Below are 23,322 nucleotides of genomic sequence, written 5' to 3'. Positions count from 1 at the left end.
CAGTTGCGAAGTGACATAATCAGAATCTAAGAGTTTCGAAAGACTTCTTTGTCGTTCAACAATACATATAGGGTGTTGTAACTTCTTGGAAGATAATGTGACAATGTGATATTTCTGCACGAGAGAAATTCTTCTACTTATACAATTAGATCTCAACCTTGTTTACAACAATAAAAACTCAAATTGTTGAAATTGTTCCGAGTAACGTATTTTATTAGTTTGAACAAGTTTGAGAGAAACATGGTCCAAAATTATGAAATACAGTGGTACACTATAGTGGATGAGTTTCAATCATATGCGTGGAGGAATTTTTTCCCATCGAATATGATCGTTTATAATTGCATGATAGATACTCAAAAAATTACAATAAATTACCAGTACATTGCGAAGATCAAGGGCCCATTAGCTTTAAAACATTAGCTTTAAAACTTTAAAAAACTTTTTTTCACCATTTCAACGAACGTGTTTTTTTCTCATTCTACAATTGCACCAATCACATCATCCATCGATTATACACCCGCAATATCGTTTTGCAATCTCCCGATTTCTGCAATGATTTGGGTTTTTGCGCTTTCACTCTTTGCTAATCAAATTAATTAATTTGCCAATGCTGTTTGATGTTGTTTGAGAAACGTGCCGAAATTTGATTAGTACACTCATGCGTACTATTGGAATGTAAATCTGTGTTCTGAACACACTCCATCCGTGACCGATTCACGTCCGATGAATGCCAGGCGAGTGCAGTACAAGGATCAGGGTGGGTGGGGGAAAAGTCTCCTGGAAGCGTGGGGTTCGCTGTTGCCGGACGAAAACAGGCGCTATTATTGCAAGTTCCGTTGGGGAACAGTACTTACTCACAGTGCTGACGAAACAAATGAGTTTACTGTTCGAAAACGAGAGCTAATCTAATTCAGTGGAACCGGGCGGTGTACGTAATTAAATTACCGTTGTGTGTATGAATCATTTAATGTTTACTCCCGAACAAATTAAAAGCCATTCAATCGTGGTTCATACAATACTGACAGCAAGAAAAACTCACGAACGAACCCCTATACACTTTTAACTGACTGACAAAAAAAGTAAATTTCATTCAAAAATATGCATAGCTTGTTCGGAATGAATAAAAATTTGTTTGAGCCATGTTCGTTTGGTGGTCATTTGACCATGTCAATCATCTTGAAATCATGCTTTTGAACGCCTGCGCGTAAAATAAGGATTGATGTGCTACTTTAAAACCAATAAGATTGTATATCTCATACCACACTATATACATACCGATGAAAACAAGTTTAAGCACATTGAAAAGAATAATATTGATGACGTTTTTATTTTTATATTTATTTTTTTCAGTGAGGATTACTACGGAGATCAGGACATCAAAGCGTTACGTAAGAAAGGTTATTAACTCAAGTCATTAGGGTAGATGTTTACGATTAAGTTGTTTCTGTAAATTAAAAGAAAGAAAACAATACTTTTGTACTTCATGTCGTTTCATTATTTAAATATCCGAATAAAATTCGAAAATGTGTATTTTTCGTATGAATGATTTTCTACATTATTATAGCAAATTATAGCAGTGAAATAAATTTTCAAAAAAATGTAGTCTGCACCTCAGATATCCTTGTTAAAAGCTATCTGGTTCTTTAGTGTTGATTTCAAGGCGAATCCTTAAATCTAAAAAAAACATTCCGACTAGGATGCTTTAGGACGAGAAAAATATATGTTAGTCGATGTTGTTTCAAAAGGAGTATGTAGAAAATCAAAAATAAATATAAATATGCGTAAATAATAATGTGCCGATGAACAGTTGAAACATTTGTGTGGTATCAGGTAATCGCAGAAAATACATTATTTTTTCATTCGTTGTTTATTTATGACGCAATGGTTCCCTTTCCGTTCCCGTAAAGATTGGATACTTCAAGTAAAAACTCCACGAATCGAAATTAAAATTATGCTGGCCATATTCAAGCAGTATCGCGACATACAGCGCTATTTGGAAACATTTGTAAACGCCATAAAACCAGAAAGCTTCCTCAAACAATATTCCATAATTTAATTGAGCGAAGCCGAATAACGAAATCTTGAGATTCGTACAGAACTCGAATTAAACGTTGTGCCTGTCAAGACAGATCCTGAAAATCAAATTTGTCTAAAACCAATAACCATAAAAACACCGAAAATAAATAATATAAACATTGTCGGCGAAAAAGGCGAAAAGCAGCCGAGAGGCATGCGATTACAATTCCCAGTAATAAAACAAAGCAATGAAAAATTCAAATCTATTTCCATTCCGAAGTCTTCCATATCAACACGCAAAAAAAAAACAAACACACGCACATACACATTCACAATCATACAAACAGGAGTGGTGCCCGTGGGTGGACGAAAAAGCGTGAGTGAAACGCTGATATCAAAAGCAAACATGACAAACACAAATGGCCCACAACGCCCCCACAAAACGTACGCATCGCTATTAAAATTAATGCTTTTAGAAGGGGTTCAAAATCACTTTTATTAAATTTTATGAATTTACATTTACTATCTGCCGCTTTTACCTGGAAGAATTTTGGTTCACAAAATGCAAGGTTCTGGTTCGTAATCATTCGGTTCTGTCGGATATGGATGTCAATCGTTGCTAGATAAAATAGAAATGAAACGATAATATGTGCTGCATGAAGATCTATGAAATGTTGCGTTACCTGATAGGATAGGAACCAAAGCGCCTTAGATATGAAAAGTGTATGTCAGTCATTGCTTGAAATTGAAGAGACAGTATCTAAAAGAGATTTAAAATATGAAGCATGACAGCAAATCAATTATGCATTAGTTGTATCGTTTTTGCTGCTCGATTGAAACGAGTTGAAATATCGTCTTTAGTAAAGAGCACTCTATAACTCTTTCTAAGACACTATTTCGGTACTACTCATAGATTTCTCTTGCTAAAATCGATACGCCCTTTTTGACGTAGGACTACGTCTTTCATTTCTATACAGGGGTGTAAAATCAAAGTTTCGAAAACGAAAGCGTTACGCCGAAGACCGAGATTTTGAGTGTTAATACCTCTTAAACAACTGAACGAAATGGGTTGATAAACACTTCATTCGAAAGATAAAATGTCTACGCGTTCTATACTTGTTACTTTCTGATCCAAAAACATGTTTCAATAGTCTTAAATTTGCTTTCAAAACAGGCTATTGAAATCACCAATCGATATATAAGCGAGCGCCGCTCGGAAATCCACTCAGTTCTAATTGAACAGCGATTGGAACATGTTGTCGCTGTTGTGGTAAAGCTCTTCATTTATCATGAAAGCGCGGATGAACGGTGTCACCAAGAGCCTGTTTGTGCACCTTAGGCCAGAAGGGAATCCATCAGGAGGAGAGTGATGCCACAAACGGTTCCCCGGGAAGATCTCGAAGCAGCCGCTACACACACACATACACGCGCGGAATTCTTTCCGTTTGGATGCCATTCAACATCGAGAAAGATCCGGAAAATAATCTGCCAGTACATTCATGTACATTCATGTGAAAGAGTTTATTTGAATGTTTTCTATCCATGTAACACTGTGACCAAATATATTTCAATCAAGTGCTATTAACAGATGGTTATCGAGTTAGCATTAACCACTGGTGGGCTTCCAGTATCGAGGAAAATGTGGAAATATCTAATCGTTACTGAAAATAATCTGCCAGTTCCTCTGGGAATTTAAAATTACATTCATGTGAAAGAGTTTATTTTAATGTTTTCTATCCATGTAACACTGTGACCAAATACATTTGGTTTTGTGATTTTTCAATCAATCGCAATTAACAGGATAGCTTCTGAAGATTATTCTTCCCCATCAGTAGGATATTTCCGTATCCAATATTGGATGCATAAAACCTTGTGCCTCCAACGTAACGCTCTCGTTTTCGAAGTTCTCCAAATATTCATTCATTCAGAATGAATTCAGATTCAACTTCAAACAAATGATCTCTAAATCAACGATAGTCCTACGTCACCCTTGCGGTTATACCATAGATATAACCCACTTCCTGTTTTTTAGTCATAAAACTACCAATTGCTGTGGAAAACTCATATTTCCTCCAATCCAAACGGAATACAAACTTTCAGAGAGTGTGAACGAGTGGGATGGAGACAAGGTCGCGTTACTTGTTTGGAGTGCTTTGCGTTACTTAAGTGGAGGGAAATTATCTGAGACAATGTTTTGTGTTACGCGCCTAGTACTAGACAACGACCGCCTGTTATACTGGTAACTTCGTGAGAAACGATGTTGAATGTAGTAAACTAAAACAAAAAAAAACTATCCAGTGAAGCACCGGTTATCGTACCGGTATACCACAAACGCGAATCGAACAAAAAAAGTACTATCACCAAAAAACCATTTTTAATATTAGCGTCAGAAACTATTTAGGCTTTATTATGCGAGGGCTGAAAATTGACATATTAATTATTATTATGTATACCTATCTGGAATTGTTTGTGTCTATTTCAAATGTTCCATGATTGTTTTCTTCATAAATCGTAGTTTACATGCTGAAATATTTCTGTTCTTGATGGCACCTCCCCAATCTTCCATTGTGTTATTCGTGATTATGGATAACGATCTTGTCACCCAATTTCCCGAATAATCGAAACTCTACTGTATGTGTATCGTAATACATGTCATATTCACAGTATAACGTATGGCGTTTTATTATCAGAGTGAACAGGCTAGCGTATCCTTCACAGGGGTCGACAGAAACGAAAATTGATTTTGGGGGTCGACGGGGTCTGAATATCAACCCCTATAAAGTAACACAAGTTCTTGTTTGAAATATTTAAGATGCTCCATAAGTTGTGTTACGTGAACCAGCCTGTTATAAGAATGACCATGGTTGCCACATTTGATCCTGTAAATTTTCTGAAAAAAACTGCATATCTGTAATTTTAGCAAAAAAGTCTTTATTAAAATACTAACGGGAAACATGGAAAGAAAGGTTTATTTTGATTTGAATTTATTGATGTTATTGTTATTGATGTTAGTTGTTAAGCAAACTATAGTTTGCTTAACAACTAAATAATACAACAAAATAAATCATAAAAAAAAGTTTTCTCATAATCAATTTTATAAAGTTTATATTTACATGGTTTTGTTGAACCTTGCTTTTTTTAAATTTTCCGCCAATTTCATCCCTGACGCTCCTCATTCAGCCGGTACATAGTTCTTTGCTTTCAAAATAGAGTCAACCATTGTAGAAGCCAACCGATTTCAGAACTTTGTTTTGTTGGCATTGTTAAGCGAGGATATTCACTCAACACACGCTGATGAGTGTGGAATGATCAAAAAGTGTCCCAAAAACATCCTTAGCAGGAATGGATAAGTGAGGTGACATTTCATCTTTTACAATTATTTAACAATTATTTAACTACAGAACTTTGTTTTATACAGATACTGCATATATCTCACATATTATCAGCTAGAACCTTAAATATTTTTTTATTGGAAAACAGATAAATACTAACTGAGCTTCTTACCACTGCAATCTATATAAAACGCATAGGCGCAAATTAACGAAATACCCTCAGTTTCTATATGTTTGCATGACTCCACCCATAAATACAAATACACTCGACAAAAAAAATAAAGGAACAGAATGCGAAGTTAGAAATTTTAAGTGATTTTTGGCATGCTGTAACTTCGTGAAAAATGAACGCATATCGATGGGATGCACATCATTTTGAAGCTACAACTTTCAGGTATCAGAATATTTTTCGTACATATTTTTATTTATATTTCCACCATCTTCGACTACGTCGTACAGATTGTTTTCTTACAAACTAAATTATTCTAAACGCCTTATTCTAACTCTAAACACGTTTTTGGACAAAGTGAAATCAAACTCCTCACCAGCATTGTTAAACGATCGCAAACATAAATTAAAACAGTTGTTAAAGCCATAGATCGTTCTGTGGAACGGAATTAGGAATAATGGAGAATTCCGGAAACGACGAGGAGGAATATTCCACGGAACCTGCTGTAGCAATTCGGGGCAATCCACGTTGTCAGTTATAAGGTCGAAGATAAATAGTCGCTGTTGTTTTTTACGCCTATCAGAGAGGATTTCTAAATTGATCAACTTGCAGCGATCAGGATAGCTGGGAAGATTGATTGGATCATTCCATGGGAGCTGACGCAAGGCAAACCGCATGAATTTCTTCTGAATTCGCTCGATCGCAAGGATTTGCGTAATCTGGAACGGAGTCCAAACCGGGGAGGCATATTCCAAAATACTGCGAACGAGCGAGCAGTACAGTGTCTTGAGGCAATATACGTCGGTGAATCCAGAAGCATGCCGACGAATAAATCCCAGTACTGTGTATGCCCTGGCGATTACGATACTTATATGTTCGTTGAATTTAAGCTTAGAATCGATAGTAACTCGATAATTGAATTCACAAGTTCCAGAGGATCCAGTCCCATGTGATAGTGATGACTAATAACATTTTTGCAGCGTGCGAAGGATATTGTTTTACACTTTTTGCTGTTTACGCGCATGCCGTTGTCATCGCACCAGATTAGCAGTCGATTTATATCCTCCTGTAATGCAGCACAATCGTTGACGTATGCGATCACCAGGAAAAATTTCAAATCATCGGCGAAAGTAAGTTTTGATGGAGGAATCAGCTCACACAAGTCATTGACATACATAATAAATATTAGTGGGCCCAAAATACTCCCTTGAGGCACACCAGATGGAATGTTGAATGTCCTGGAACGCACGGAATTCACCACGGTAAGGGCCTCTCGATCGGATAAATACGAGTGCAGCCATTCTGTGACCCATACTGGAAATCCTATGTGATTCAGTTTGCCAATGATGAGATTGTGCGGTACCATATCAAAAGCTTTGGCAAAATCTACGTAAACTGAATCCACTTGCCGTTTTGATTCCAACACTCGTGATATTTCCGATACATAACACATGAGGTTCGAGGTTGTGGAACGACGTTTCATAAAACCGTGTTGGCTGTTTGAGATGATCGGTACAGCAGCTCTGTATAAAACCGTGTGAATAAGTTTTTCAAAGACTTTGCTGAGGCTGCAAAGTATGGATACACCACGGTAATTGGAGACACAGCTGTAATTTCCGGACTTATGGATCGGTACAATGGATGCCATTTTCCATGCAAATGGGAATACTCTGTCCCGGAGCGAGCAATTCAAAATGGCAGCGATAGGCTTCGCAAGCGACACGGCACATTTCTTTAAAAGTACAGTAGGCAAGTTATCTGTTCCGGGTCCTTTTGTTGAATCGAGATCTTCGAGGACTGTTTGAATTTCATCCGGTGAGAACTGTAAGCATGGTAGATCGATGTTGTACGGAGTTATATGCTCGAAGAAGTTTTGTCGTTAATCGGGTGATTCTTTGCTATACACGCTTTCGAAGAAAGTAGCGAACAGATTGGCTGCCTCCAAACTTGAGTGAGAAGTGCCATTTAAGTTGACGGTGTTAGGGATTCTTTTGTCATCTTTCTGTTGTTTTATGTAATCCCAGAAACGAGAAGGATTTTGTTTTATGGCAGTCTGTATCCTGCGTAAGTAGTTGTCGTGAGCAGTGTTGCCACATGTGAATCTGTACCAGAGGGGTTAAGAATCTTACTCATCTGTACTTTTACTCCCAAAAATCTGTACTAAAAATCTGTACCATTGAGGATATTCGTTGCAGAGAAAAATCCATTTTATAGCATAGAAAATACTGATTCATTTACTACAAATATCACATTTACATTTCATTCGCCATTCGTGTGATTGATGATGCATATACAGAGTTTTTCTGAATCTAGATTGCATACTATCATTTATTAAAAGTTTCGAACTGCCGCACCAAGCGATACTGCGGCGTAAAAGTAATCATGTACCTTAATGTAGCTTTGTTCAAATGTAAAAAAAAATCACCCGCGGAAAATATCTGTACCAATCTGTACCTTTTGACGAAAATTTGTACTCTGTACCGTACAGAATCTGTACCAAAAACGAAAAAATCTGTACCTTTCCATATAAATCTGTACGTGTGGCAACACTGGTCGTGAGTTGCAGTAAGGAGGACTTTATACTCCATCTCAATCTCGCGAAGTCCATCTCTGTCAAGTTCGTTTCTCGTTAGGAAATATCGGTTGCGCATTTTACGGATACGGTTACGAAGTTTCCGTAGATCGGAAGTCCACCAAAGCTTGTAAACAGAGATCGATGCTTGTCTTTTTTGAGGTATGTATCTATTATAAACGTCAAAGAGTGATTCGTAGAAAACTGATACCATCTGGTCAACTGTATCATTGTTCAGAAGTCGTTCCCACTCTGTATTAGCAAGGACAGTGTTTAACAAATCGAAATCACATGCCGAACATCTTCTTCTTTCTTTGTTTTTAAGAGGCTTTAAACTTTGCAGTTCATTCGCCTCTAAGTGCCGAACAGTCAAATTTTAAACATTTATCTTGATCGTCAAATCATTTTGGTGCGTCATTCTCGTCAAGTAGTAAGATGAAAGATATGTGATGGTTATCTGTTGATGACCATCACATACCTTTGTGTAGGTGTAGTGGGCAACAATATCGGGAAGAAATGAAAAATCAATTTTTCTTTGTTTTTTCAAGAATATTCTGGACTAACACATTTTTTTGTCAACCAACTCAACAGCAAATCCAATTAACCTCATCAATCAGCTTTTTTTTTTGGTTCCAAGAACGTTCCTATAGGACCTTCCCACACCGAGATATTCCAATTTGAATGAAAAATTCTCCTTTGTCTTTGATGATGAATAATTCAATAAACAACCATCGCACCGTAAATCAAAAGACAGTTTTGAAATCTCCAATAAATTCTGCACAAGTATATTATGTTACTTTGACGAAAAAAAAAATTATTTTAATTTTTTGCATCGATTTAAAAAAAGTGCCAAGAACTGGATTTTCATAGTACTTTACAAAATCCACTGTAGTTCTACAAATATCGCAGTAAGTTCTGATGTTTCCAGGCAAATTTTTAGCCTAGTGTATTCACTAAACATCTGTGAACGTTTCATATTGATACGTTCAGCCGTTTTTTCTAGCCGATTTTTCAAAGTTTGGAATAAATTAGAGGAGCATTTAATCGAAAATCGTACCAGAAGTATAAAATCATACGCGACTCTCAAAATGAACGAATCGTAACTTTCGTCTTTATGAGTTTGTGGGTAAAGAGTGCGTGTATGTCTGGAAATGCGTATGAATATGTGTGAGTATCATCACTCCTTACAATATTTGTACCTATAAACTTATAAAAACGAATGTTACGAATCGTTTGTTCTGAGAGTCGCGCAGGATTTTTTACTTCTGATACGATTGCGATTAAAGGCTCCTCTAATTTACTCCAAACTTTGAAAAATCGGCTAGAAAAAACGGTTGAACGTATCAATATTAAACGTTCACAGATGTTTAGGGAATACACTAGGCTAAAGATTTGCCTGGAAATATTAGAACTTACTGCGATATTTGCAGAACTACAGTCGATTTTGTAAAGTACTATGAAAATCCTGTTTTTGACCCTTTTTTGAAATACAATGTGAAAAAATTAAATATTTTTCTTCGTCAAAGTAACAAAATATTCTTGTGCAGAATTTATTGGAGTTTTCAAAACTGCCTTTCGATTTGCGGTGCGATGGTTGTTTATTGAATTATTCATCATCAAAGACAAGGGGGTAATTTTTCATTCAAACTGAAATATCTCGGTGTGGGAAGGTCCTACAGAAACGTTCTTGAACCTAAAAAAAAGCTGATTAATTGGTTTATATGGATTTTTTTTTGAGTTGGTTATCAACAAATTGTGTATTCTTGAAAAACCGAAGAAATGATTTTTCATTTCTTCCCGATATTATTGCCTACTATACCTTATCACACCAAAATAAAAAATATGTACGTAAAATATTCTAATACCTGAAAGCTGTAGCTTCAAAATGATGTGCCTCCCATCGATATGCGTTGATTTTTCACGAAGATACAGCATGTCAAAAATCACTTAAAATTTCCGACTTCGCACTCTGTTCTCTATTTTTTTTTGTCGAGTGTAGAATAATCATTTTTCTTCAACTTGTATGCATTTATTCAAATCGTACGCATTTATTTCAATAAAAAATAAATTTGTTATCTCTCAACTTCCGGGGCAAAAGGAGCCATTATTACCGGGGTAAAAATGCCATAATCGTAACCTCGAAATCGATCTGTCAAACGCGAATAGTGTAATCGTGGTTGTGTTTGTTGTGGTCATGGTTTGTAAATATAAACGGATTTCGTTCCGAAACCAGTGGCAGATGGAAACTATGGTTGTTGCCGTACATTCTGTAAATCATGAAGACGAGCTGCGGAGGAATATAGTTTTCCCAGAAGAACATTGACCAAATATGTGCAGAAGTTAGGCCGTTTTAAAACTGTGTTTTCTAAACAACAGGAGGAGTAACTCGTGAGTCACATCCTTAATATGCAGAAGTCATTTTGTTGGCCGACAACACACGACATCCCGAACCTAGGGTATAAAATCGCAGAGTGAAATAATTTAGATCACTCTTTTGACAAAACATTCAAATTGGCCAGAGCAGTTTGGCTTGCGGGTTTTCGTGAACGCCACCTGAACTTGAGAACTTAAACCGTGAATTTCACAGTGCTTTTTTCATCAAAAATTATATTTTTATAAGATTGGCACTCTTAACCCGTCGAGGTGGCACTCTTGCCCCGTACTGGAAAAATACAAGCCAAAAACATAATTTTTGTAAATGAAACATTTTCATAGTAAACATAACTTTTGAACAATTTGATGCATAGCTACGCCTTAATAGAAGTATAAATGAACAGACCAGCAAAAAAATGGAAAAAATATATCGAAAGAGTATTCAAAAACGCGTATTAGCTTAAGGTGGCGCTCTTGCCCCGAGTTCCCCTACATATCTTCATGACTCAACGATAAAAAATTATCAATTTTCTCCAAACAATAACCGGAACATGGTGGGGTGCCCATCCAGGAGACCTCATTCTGTTGTACAAAACAACGATATTATCAGTGTTAGAATATGGCAGTTTTTGCTTCCGATCAGCTGCCAGGATTCATATTCTCAAGCTGGAGAGAATACAATATCGTTGCTTGCGTATAGCCATGGGGTGTTTGCATTCGACACATACGATGAGTCTCGAAGTTTTGGCAGGAGTACCCCCGCTTACTCTTCGGTTCACAGAATTATCCTACAGATTTCTCATCCGTTGCAAGATCATGAATCCATTGGTGATTGATAACTTCGAAAATCTACTCCAACTGACTCCTCAGTCAAGTTTTATGTCTTTATACCATGAGTACCTTACCCACGACGTGCACCCTTCACCAGGCATCTCCAACCAAGTTTGCTTCCCATACTTCTGCAATTCCTCTGTCACTTTTGATCTGTCCATGCGACAAAAAATCCATGGAATACCAGATCACCTACGCTCCAATGTTATTCCGTCGATATTTTCGGAAAAATATGGGAAAGTTGGATCTGATAAAATGTTCTTTACTGACGGTTCATACATAAACGGGTCCACTGGCTTCGGCATCTTCAATGAAAATTCCAGAGCCTCTTTCAAACTCAAAGATCCTTGTTCCGTGTATGTCGCAGAAATGGGTGCGATATACTATGCTCTAGGGATCATTGAAACACTGCCCATCGACCATTATTTTATTTTTTCAGACAGTCTCAGCTCAATAGAGGCAATCCGCTCAATGAAAGTTGATAAACGCTCATCTTATTTCCTAACAAGAATAAGACATCTATTGAGTGTTTTGGTCGAAAAATTGGTTACACACGATTATCCCTAAGGTCTCGACGAGTGCATGGTTCAAGGGATTGAATGTAGGTCGTGATTTCATTCGCGTGATATCTCGGCTTATGTCCAATCACTACAACCTAAACGCGCATCTCTATCGCATTGGGCTCGCAGCAAACAATCTTTGTGATTGTGGCGATGGCTACCACGACATCGAGCATGTTGTCTGGTCGTGTATCCGGTTCCATGCTGCTCGCTCTCAGCTCTCTAGAGCACTGAGAGCAAAAGGCAGACAATCGGATATCCCCGTCCGGGATATCTTAGGTAGCCGGGATCCTGATCTTCTGCTTCATCTATACCTGTTCCTCAGAAATTCCGATGTCAACGTTTAATGATGTTTCCTTCGTTGTGTCCCCGTTTCATATCCCTCCTATCCGATCGATAAACTTTTACTTAGTCGCGGCAATACATACACACACTCTTTACAGATGCACGGGCCAAAGGTTGTGCAGTCCACTGATCATTCAACAAGAGCCAAAGGTTGTACCGCTCATGACAACTCTACACGAACTGATGATTGCGCCGGCTAGTGACCATTCTATCCTGGATTCCTCGAGTCGAGAAAGACGCACCACGCTAGATATGGGGTACAGACTAGGGGGCCGTTGCTGATTAATGGTCAGCTGCATCCCAATAGGAAGTAGCCCGTGTCGGGCACACGTATAGAGCATCGAAGACTGCAACATACCAATTATGAGAACACTTGTAATACTAACCTCGAGCCAACCGCGAATAATCGGTTACATATTACTAACATAGTTGTAAGACAAAAATTGTCAAAATATTGGACTCCCGGCCCCGTCAGGCTAACGCCACATGTGCCTTAATAAAAAATATATTTTGGAAAAAAAAAAACGATAAAAAATCGAAGTTTATTAGTAAGAAGGTAGACAGAGAAAATGAACTGTAATTAATTTAACATTTAAATTTGAATTTGAAAAAATATCTTTAAATTTTGTATCTTTGCAGAAAATCTATAATTCTGTATATACAGATTCTGTATCTGAAATTTGTCAAAAATCTGTAGAATACCGAATATTCTGTACACATGGCATCCCTGAGAATGACTAATATCTCAGTAGAAAATATTATTGCTATACATTTTAAAAACTTAACAAGACGATGAGTGTGCACAAGATGAATGCAAAAAAGTACAAAAAGCACAAGATGAAAAATTCGGCAAGTGAAAAAACGTGAACAGGTTCGTACAAGATAAGGTGTATGGGTGTACGAGTTCTTCAGGCATGTTTAATATCTCTCTGTATTTTAAACATATATGCGATTTAACACGAAGGAAGTCATCATCAAATGTCCAAAAATGCTCCTGATATTTCACTGTATAACAAGCTTGCCTTTAGGTTGCAAGTTCATATGCGTTCTGAAATACGTTGGGGCTTGAATGATAATACTCAATTTCAAATCTAATTCGAGAGATTACAAAGCTAAATGAAGTGAACACATTGGAGACCACCAAAAGCCTCTTGCATCGTAAGATTTTCAGCATTTTTGGATGAGTGTTTCAGCTGCAGAGTGACGATTTCAACTTGGTTGAAACAATATCGATAATATTGGCCCTTCTGACAAAAATTTCAAAACAAAATTTAAGCAGAAGAGAATATTCACAGTTTCTGCATTTGTCAAAATTATCACAAAAGCTTTAAGACCATGTTATATTATCATATGTTACTTACTTGGATACATTACACAAGGATTTTACTAAAATGTTTTTAGATCTTCAAAATTTTCAAATTCTTCAGTGGATAATAAATCAGTACTATATCACACCTATGGAATAAGCGAAGGTGATAATGCAAGAAAAATTGATTATCATCAATGCGGCAGGAGTGCAACCAAGGTTGTCATATGTTCTAGTTTCAACGAAACATTGAAAAACATTATCCTGCGATGTGAGACATTGCTGAAAAATATCTTCTCGGTTTTCCGTCATCATACTTTGTCGAAAAAGGCTTCATTATGATTGCAAACAATGCGAAACCGGAGAAACCATTTGAAAACCAACGAACGCGGAGATTTAATTCTTTAACTAACCAATATTTAACCGCATTTTGATATTTTGGTAGATACAAGATACTCAAAAGATTACATATAAGTTTGATACAATAGGCCTTCTCTTACCACAAAATTTTTGAACGTTCGTAGAGGTGTCGGAAGGCGCGTTTAAACTGCTCAGCCGGTATGGTGTTCATAACACGCGTCACATCATCGCACGCGCCCTATCCGTGCCAATAATCGTTCCAGGACACTTTTGTAGAAGACCGCTTTCACTGTTTGCCCTGGAGGCACAACATTTGATGGCGGCTCTCTGCTGCATAATTGAAATTGTGATGCGACAATGAAACACTGCGTTACTCTTATCAGCCAAAACTAGCTACTGAATCGAGATAGCGGTTCATGGTAGAAACGATAGCTGGCCAGGAGTTGGCGGAAAGTAGTACGCGCGTAGAAGCAGAGATAGCGCCACTTCCCGATTTTAGCGCGCGGTAGTACCGGAACTTTTTGAATGCACTGTGTAGATTGGTTTGCGATTTGAATTTTTTTAATAGTTTGTGAGTAATTACTATTAACAATTATTTAATTATTTTGTTGGATATGATGAGAAAATATTTTTTGACGTAGGATTACGTCTTTCGGGAACATATTGGGGTACAAATTGAAAATCGAAAATCGAGTACATTGTGAAAATTGTCCAATTTCAAACGCTTATTGCTCAGTCATTTAATGATGAATTGAAGAAATTTTTGCGTCAATCGATTTCGGCCTTTCATAACAGTTTTTTATATTGAAGAAAATAATATATGTCATGAAACTAACTATCGAACAATTGAAAAATCTCAACCTCTATCCTAACGGAAATACCCACTTCTGATTGGTCGAAATTGACGACGCATGCTGCGGGTTCCTAACAGAGACATCAAAAGCAAGCTGCCTGGGGGAATACGGCATTGCAAATACATGAAAGTAGGGGGAGCTTTTTTCCACCGACATGTATTCCCTAACAGAGATTTCAAATCCAAGGTGTCTGGGGAAATCAGCATGTAAATACTCTCGCAGTAGATAGTTTAACTAACGACGCGCACAAATGGATAGTAGTCATTGTAACTAGTCTGGGCATTGCTGATTGCATACGTGCTGGCGAATAAGTTGGGAGCGATGAACAAGTGTTTTTTCGTTCCATTAAGAATCTTTCGATGGGTTGATGGAAGAATGATGTTTCAATGAACTGAATAGAATCTATGCTTGATAGAATATAAATAAAATTTAAATTTGGAACTTTTATGTTGGTTGCTTCGTGAAATTTCATATCAATGACCGATCATGTATTGTAAAACTTTTAGCATAACTGTAAGTGTAAAATTGTATGTGGTAGCATTGTGTTAAAATGACTTGAAATATGAAACGATTTTTTTTCTCACAAGGAAAGTTCATGCGACGAGCAAAATTGAAAAAATTAAGGAATATTCGAAAAAGTGATTTCACATATGCTCTACATATCGTATTGGGTGCTGTTAGCCCAATTGAAATTCGCATTGAAGCATGTAGCATCGTGTTCCGTTGGGTTTAAAGCGAAAAGGAAATGGGTTGAATAAACACTCAGAAAATAAAAAAAATTAAAAATTTCCATTTCAAATATATTTTCTCTATACTAAAGTAACACTTTTTTTCTGGTGAGAAAACTTGTGTTCGATAATGATAATTATCTTATACTACATTGATGAGCTTTTTTTTCTTTATTTCATCCATACATAACACAGGAGCCATCTCGTCCAGGACCACAGAGAGCGGCTTTGGTACGTGATACGCACCATCTAATGACTAATCACCATTCTTCTATCATTATCACTCGGTTAAGGACATTGGTGGAGTGAACAAACAATACCTAACAACCAGACAAAACGAACCCAAATCATTATCGAAGAGTTTAACAATGTAATTTTTCAAACATATCCAAAAATCAGCATGCAGTAGATAGCCTAACGGAATCCTACGTAAACTATGCGGTCGTGTCTTGCACACAACCCTTTTTTTCTGTATTATAGTGAATTCAAACACTTTTGGCTGGTTTGTCACATTAAACCATTTTTTGGAAGAATGTCGGGAGTGAGAATTGAACTCGTGACCTTTTGCGTGAGAGGTGCTGATGTTACCACTAAGCCAGATCGCCTCCGTGACAAAATAATGTCAAGTTTATTAATTTAACCAACTGCAATGTTTTCAAATTGATAATTATTCAGTAAGAAAAAAAAGTAGTGATACGATTTTCATAGAAATTTGCCTATGGGTATGACTTAATTTAGGAAAAGAGGTATCTTGCCCAAAACAGTTTGAGAACCCCTGACTTAGACAAACATATGCTTTTTCGCATTGAAATGCATTTAAAACATCGAAAAAAAAAACTAAATGGACGATAACTCCGTCAGATACTCTTATTTTCATATACCGCACAAAAAAAAACAAAAAAAATTCACACAAAAAAGTCCGCACAAAAAAGCTTTGCCTGTACAAGGTAAACGTAATGCTTAGGGTGCCAAGGAAAATGACCATCTTGATACTTCACACGCGACTTCCTCCGAAATGTTGATTTGCATGAGAAAAAATACCTTGTGCAGAATATTAGCTCAATAGGACTTTATTTTATAGTTTCGCAGACGTATAAAATTAATTTTTTTATGAAAATCATGAAGTACATGGAATCGGGATCTAAAAAAAATGGATGCCTAATGTCTTAAAATTGCATTAAACGTCGAGATTTATTGTTATCTCAATTTTTTTTTACAGAAATTCACTTTTGGCACTCGGTCGGTTTTTCGCCTGAAAAGTAAATTTTTGACAAAAATTTTGTTCTGAGATAACAGTAAATCTCGACGTTTCATGTAATTTTAAGGCGTTTGGTATCAACATTTTTTTTTAATCCCGATTTCATTTCATGCTCAAATGACGTCTGCGAAACTAGAAAATGAAGTACCATTGAGTCGATTTTTGACAAAAAAAAATTCGAGATTACAGCAGGTCTCGACGTTTTATGCAATTTGAAGACATTTGGCATCAAAACTTTTTTTCTGAAGCCCTGACACCTCTCTTGGGAGGCAGACTATGTCGCGAATGCGAATGAAACTGTGCAAGTGACAACGAATCGATGTACATCTCTAGACATAGAGCTAGCGAATTAATTAATGTTATATCAATTCACAAATTGGGATCAATGATTGATTGGAGGTGCGAACAATTGGCATTAATTAGTGATATTACAGCCGCATATCCAACGTGAACTGTAAAGATTAGAATGCATATCATAGCACATACTGCATTAGAGAGAAAGCAATTCGCTATTTACTGATTACCTCCAATTGTTCACATATTGAAAGTGGTTGGGGGAGAAACAATTAACTTACGATGGTTTGTTTCAGGAACGTTGTGTTGCCATATCAGGCGTTTGAGTATGAAATGTAATGTTGTTACAGATGGCACCTTACATATAGTTCCCACTTTTTTTTTTACAAATGATTACTTCATTAATCGTTCATGCGTGGTACCGTTGTGTGTTAACACCTTTTTTAGTTTTTTGCAACTCGAAATATTATAAGTACCATGGTTAGTGGATGGGTTTCAACTATTTTGGGACTGGAGTCTGAATCTCTACTTTTATCCACATCTTCCCGATCCACACGTTTCCCGAGAAGTCCAAATCACTTGAATACTTGTCACGCACATCACCATCATCAAATTGATTATGACGTTACTATTCATAAATTTTCCGACCTTTGCTCAAAAACTACTGTCATTTGGTGCATTGTATCACAACTCACACTGAACAATATGTTAATGGACATTTTGTTAAGGAAAGTTCGCATTCTAAGAGTTGAGTCCCGATTCAATCTTGCTGCGCTTTTCATCCAGCCCGCATCAAAAGCGCTTCCTCAATATCGGTGTCGGTCCCAGCTCTCAAAGATATTTATTGTATACTAGCTGACCCGGCAAACTTCGTCCCGACCAAAATTTATTTTTCGTTATCACATCCACGTTTTCAGCGATCCATTTTTATTTATATGATAGAAGACGATATAGGAGTGCGTTTTATCACATTAAAATCCATTTCCACTTTCGAACGAAGATCAATTTCGTTACGGCAAACATCAAATGGACTAACAATGCTTGTCAATATGTAATTGTAGAACACATGCGATTTGAATTTTTCGATTTTTTTTATTTTCCTGCAGAGTTTTCCGAAAATTTTCAAATGTCATGTTTGGTTGGAATATGTTCGGTTGGAATATGAGCATTATTTATATGAGACCCCCTCTCCTTTCCAGAGGAGGAAGAGTTGTCATACCATCATAGAAACATTTCTCGTACCCAAAAACCCTCACATCCCGAATTCGATTCCATTTGGGTGTAGATGTGTCGAACCATCATAGAAATGTTTCGAGCCCCCTAAAACCTTCTCATACCAAATATGGCTCAATTTGCTTGATTAGTTCTCGAGTAATGCAGAAATTTGTGTTTCATTTGTATGGCAGTCTCCCCAATAGAGAGGGGGGTGGAGTATCTAACCACCACAGAAACATTTATTGCACCCTAAAACCTCCAGATGCTTACTTTGTAACTCTCAGTCTCAGTATTCGACGCTTTCCTAACAAAAAAAGAACACGGGGCAAGAATAAATCTGATTCTCTAGTTTTTTCGTCAAATATTAAAAAACGTCCTGAAAGCTGTTATTGTCAATAAAAATAGAAATCGGGTATTATTAAGGTTCTTAATCACAAAGTATTCATAAGATCGACGTTCACTTCCCTAAATATATAACGTTTCAAGCTTTATTTATTGAACGAAAAATAACGTGGCTCCAATGCTCGTTTCCGATTTTCCTCTCTATTTAACCTCGGAAAAGGGGGAAAACCAAACCCGGCCACACACAGCGTGATTACAAAGTATATTTTTCATCTATACAACAATTACCCGACAATTAATTTGTCAATCTTGTCTCATGTTTATACGCTGCCTCATTCGTTCGCATATTGGTCGTTTCGCGGGGACCATCTCAGAAGTTTAAAATCTCTTTTTAGTTAATTGATGATGAACTTTTTTAATTAAAGTTCGAACACATTTTCGCTCACTCGCTCGCTCGTTCCCTCACTGCGGGTTCTTTTCAATAAAGACACTCTGCAATTTTCTGCTCTAAACCAAGCGAAAACAGTGACAACGATTTTATGGTATGGGGGTGGACCAAGAACGAAACATTTAGCAGATGGCGATACTAAGAGCTGCAACAAGAACCAGAACAGAGCAGCGCCTCATCCCTGATAGACTCGAGTCGGAATGAGACTGTAAAAATTGAATTACATAATTACACTCTTGTTCACTCCCTGGTTTCCGATTCGATTTTAATCTTTTTCTCATTTACGCCTCTGATCGTCACAAACAGGCACCGGCAGCGTTTGGAGCAGAACATAGCAATTAGCCAGAACTCATCCAAAGTTCTCGTCCAGTCGTTGTAGAGCGTTGTCATCGTGTTTACATTATCTGTTCAATTTTATTTAGCTTTTCCCTTGATCGCGACATCATTCGTGCGATTCCACATAACCAGAGCTTGGGAAAGTGAGCTTCACCGTGACAAAGCGCTTAAAGGCGGGTTTGGTTGGCAGCAAATTTTCAAAATAAATACCATTTTATCCGATGCTCAATTCTCAGTCTAGTATTATCTTTGGGTCGTGAATAGTGTTACTCTTGGCGAGCATCATGAATCGCGGCGTTTTGTTAGCGTTCTGCGTAGTTAAGATTGCCATCATCATTGCAGACGTTACTCCTCGGCGTGACGCTGAGGTAAAGCTTTTTTTGTGAGCAATTTTTTTGAACTAGTCAATCTATATTTTATTTTTGCAGTATCCGCCTCCGGAGTTCGTTGTTGCAATGAAACCTCTTCACGATATATGTGTGGGGAAAACCGGAGTGACAGACGGTATGTCCATTTTATCTTTTCAAAGGGCCTGGCCGGGTAAGGGAGTAAAAAGTGCTCCCAAACCAAATCACTAGCTGTATGGCAAATTTTGTAAATTTTTTTTTGGGGATTTAGAGATTCAGTACTACTCTAATTCATATTTAAATGTGTTTCTACGGCTTTTCTAGATATGTGTGATTTTTTTCAGTGTTGCGCGGTATCAACATTTTTTTTTATATTTCCAAAGAGTGGTTCGGTAAGGGAGTAAAAAGTGCCCCCCAAACCAAATCACTAGCTGTATGGCAAATTTTGTAAAGGATATTAAATAAGAAATTTAGGTGGTTTATTTGAACCCCTTTGTGGTCTGACGTAGGATCTATAGTGAAAAACGTACTTTTTCGATTATTTCACGCCATCCTCAAAAGATCCGAGATAAAAATTTGAAAAAAATACTGAATGTGCATCCTACTACGGTGTATCAAAAAAAATTATCAAAAAAAATTTCATCAAAAATTTTAGTACTAAAAAAAATATAGAAGTTTTGAAAAAAAAATTTTTGGGATTTAGAGATTCGATACTACTCTAATTCATATTTAAATGTGTTTCTACGGCTTTTCTAGATATGTGTGATTTTTTTCAGTGTTGCGCGGTATCAAATTTTTTTTTTTATATTTCCAAAGAGTGGTTCGGTAAGGGAGTAAAAAGTGCCCCCCAAACCAAATCACTAGCTGTATGGCAAATATTGTAAAGGATATTAAATAAGAAATTTTGGCGGTTTATTTGAACCCCTATGTAGTTTTACGTAGGATCTATAGTAAAAAACGTACTTTTTCGTTTATTTCACGCCATCCTCAATAGATCCGAGATAAAAATTTGAAAAAAATACCGAATGTGCATCTTACCACGGTGTATCAAGTAAAATTATCAAAAAAATATTTCATCAAAAATTTTTGTACTAAAAAAATATTTAAATTTTGAAAAATTTTTTTTGGGATTTAGAGATTCAGTACTACTCTAATTCATATTTAAATGTGCTCTTACGGATTTTCTAGATTGATAAATATCTTTAAGCTGTTTTTTGTTTCAAATATCTAATAATAAAAATAAAATAATAAAAAAACATAATACACAGTACAAAAAAATGTTATAGATTTTCTGGCATTTCGAAATTTTGAAAAAAAAAATATAATTTTGAGACCACAAATCCGATTTGTTTTTTTTAAATTTTAATCTTTCAATTCAAAACCACGAATACAATAAAATAATCGTTTACAAAAAAATAAAAATAATAATGCTGACGATGAAGAGCACACAATGCTCTTAAAAATTCAGGAAATTACGCCACATGTAGAAAAAAAACACATACGAACGCATTTAAACAAAAATTTGAGCAGGAGTGGGTCTCAAAGTTATATTTTCTTTTCAAAATTTCGAAATGCCAGAAAATCTATAACATTTTTTGTACTGTGTATTTTTTTTTAATTTTATTTTTATTATTAGATATTTGAAAAAAAAAACAGTTTGAAGATATTTATCAATCTAGAAAAGCCGTGAGAGCACATTTAAATATGAATTAGAGTAGTACTGAATCTCTAAATCTCGAAAAAAAAAAAAATTCAAAATTTCAATATTTTTTTTGGTACAATAATTTTTGATGAAATTTTTTTTTTGATAATTTTTCTTGATACACCGTGGTAAGATGTACATTCAGTATTTTTTTTCAAATTTTTATCTCGGATCTATTGATGATGGCGTGAAATAAACGAAAAAGTACGTTTTTCACTATAGATCCTACGTCAAACCACATAGGGGTTCAAATAAACCGCCAAAATTTCTTATTTAATATCCTTTACAATATTTGCCATACAGCTAGTGATTTGGTTTGGGGGCACTTTTTACTCCCTTACCCGGCCAGGCCCTTTGTCACTTTTCCTAACATTTATTTGACCATTTACCAATTGAGCAAAATTTCTGATTTCCAGTTATGAAGGAAAAAACGGTTTTAGAATTATTCAGGATTTAGTGTTGATATTCATTTTTGCACCAGTACACGAGTATTTCTTCACAAAGCTCGCACTTAGAAGTCGAGCAGTTTGTGCTTTTGATGCGTCTTTAAAAAAATACTTTTAAGTGAAAAAATCAATATGTGCCGAAAGTATGGTGCCAAAATCGAACAGTAATGAATATTTAAATCGCATTGAAAACAATTTATGAAACCATTAGACCATTAGTAATTCAACGAGCAAAGAATTAAAGATGATTTCGACCATCTAACCGTAGAGGCCATCAAGGAGTTCAGCGACGGTCAAATTCACGAGGATGAGAAACTCAAGTGCTACATGAACTGTCTCTTCCACGAGGCGAGAGTCGTCGATGATGAGGGCAATGTGCACCTGGAGAAGCTGCACGATTCGCTACCGAATTCAATGCACGACATCGCGCTCCATATGGGAAAACGCTGTCTTTATCCGGAGGGAGAAAACATGTGCGAAAAAGCCTTCTGGTTGCATAAATGCTGGAAGCAAGCTGATCCAAAGGTAACACCTGATAATTGAGTATTTTTGTTTTTACATTGCCACCTTTGGATGAGAAAAACTATCATCGTCTGGAGAGAGTGAGTCAGACTAGCACTATTTAATGTATAATTCTTAAGTTTTAATTGAAAAAGTTGAATGTTTTAATTACTTCCAATTGCAAAATGCTCACGAAGTTTGTTTTTCGCTATATTTTGACTTTTCCAGCATTACTTCCTCGTTTAAAATTTGAGAGCGGAGACTGACTGAGGAATATTCGTTCTGCGTGCTTTTGCGGTTGAAGATCGACACAATTCATCACTTAAAAATGAAGCAGCAGAATGATGCCAGCGCAGCGTAACTCAGTTCGGACCACGTTAAATCTGCACGTAGTTGTGACTAACAATCTAAATTTAGTTTATATGAAATTGTAACTAACCTGAAGCATAATGAAAATCAAATAAAAAAATCTAACAGAACGAAACAAATCGGGTATGTGTATCATCATTCGTGAAATTCCCAAAAAAACAAAACGAAGAATGGTAACTTTTTATGCCCTTCTATCCGTCAGGACGACGGTCCAGCTGTTTTGTAACATGCTGACAGAGGCGAACGAACGGTAATTAAAATTTTTAATTAAGCGACAAATTATGTCAAACGTAGGTGAGGACCTATTATTCTCACCTTTAAAGTTGTGCTCGCTAGAATCTTTACGTGCTGAGCATATATTACGCCGCATTATATCGAGGGATAGGTTATGCGGGAGAATCAATTAAAGTAGCAGTTTTTTTCTGACGTAGGATTACGTTTTTCGGAAACATATTGGGGGTACAAATTAAAAAACGAAAATCGATCGCATCGTGAAAAATGTCCAATTTCAAACGCTTATTACTCAGTCATTTCATGATGGATTGATGAGATTTTTACGTCGATCAATTTCGGCACTCCATAACAATTTTTTCAATTGAATAAAAACATATTTGTCAT

General features: G+C 36.4%; 2 protein-coding genes across 2 annotated transcripts in view; both read left to right on the top strand.

The window, feature by feature from the left end:
* The window catches only part of LOC129769501 (protein obstructor-E), a 49,971-nt gene extending 48,492 nt beyond the window's left edge, over positions 1-1,479 (top strand). The window contains exon 5 of the mRNA XM_055771829.1: positions 1,351-1,479. Within this exon, the coding sequence (XP_055627804.1) occupies positions 1,351-1,405 (55 nt within the window). The 3' untranslated portion in view covers positions 1,406-1,479. The remainder of the gene's footprint in view (positions 1-1,350) is intronic.
* Positions 1,480-19,550: 18,071 nt separating this feature from the next.
* Positions 19,551-22,823, top strand: LOC129769530 (general odorant-binding protein 83a-like). The gene is made up of 4 exons (XM_055771868.1): positions 19,551-19,707; positions 19,768-19,843; positions 22,103-22,359; positions 22,564-22,823. The coding sequence occupies exons 1-4, from the start codon at positions 19,624-19,626 to the stop codon at positions 22,579-22,581; spliced, it is 435 nt and encodes a 144-aa protein (XP_055627843.1). The 5' UTR covers positions 19,551-19,623; the 3' UTR covers positions 22,582-22,823.
* The last annotated feature ends 499 nt before the right edge of the window (positions 22,824-23,322 follow it).

Source organism: Toxorhynchites rutilus, chromosome 1 (assembly GCF_029784135.1).
Source record: "Toxorhynchites rutilus septentrionalis strain SRP chromosome 1, ASM2978413v1, whole genome shotgun sequence".
NCBI classification, from domain to species: domain Eukaryota; kingdom Metazoa; phylum Arthropoda; class Insecta; order Diptera; family Culicidae; genus Toxorhynchites; species Toxorhynchites rutilus.
The sequence above is the reverse complement of the archived record's forward strand: the minus strand, read 5'-3'. Positions and strand labels throughout refer to the sequence as shown.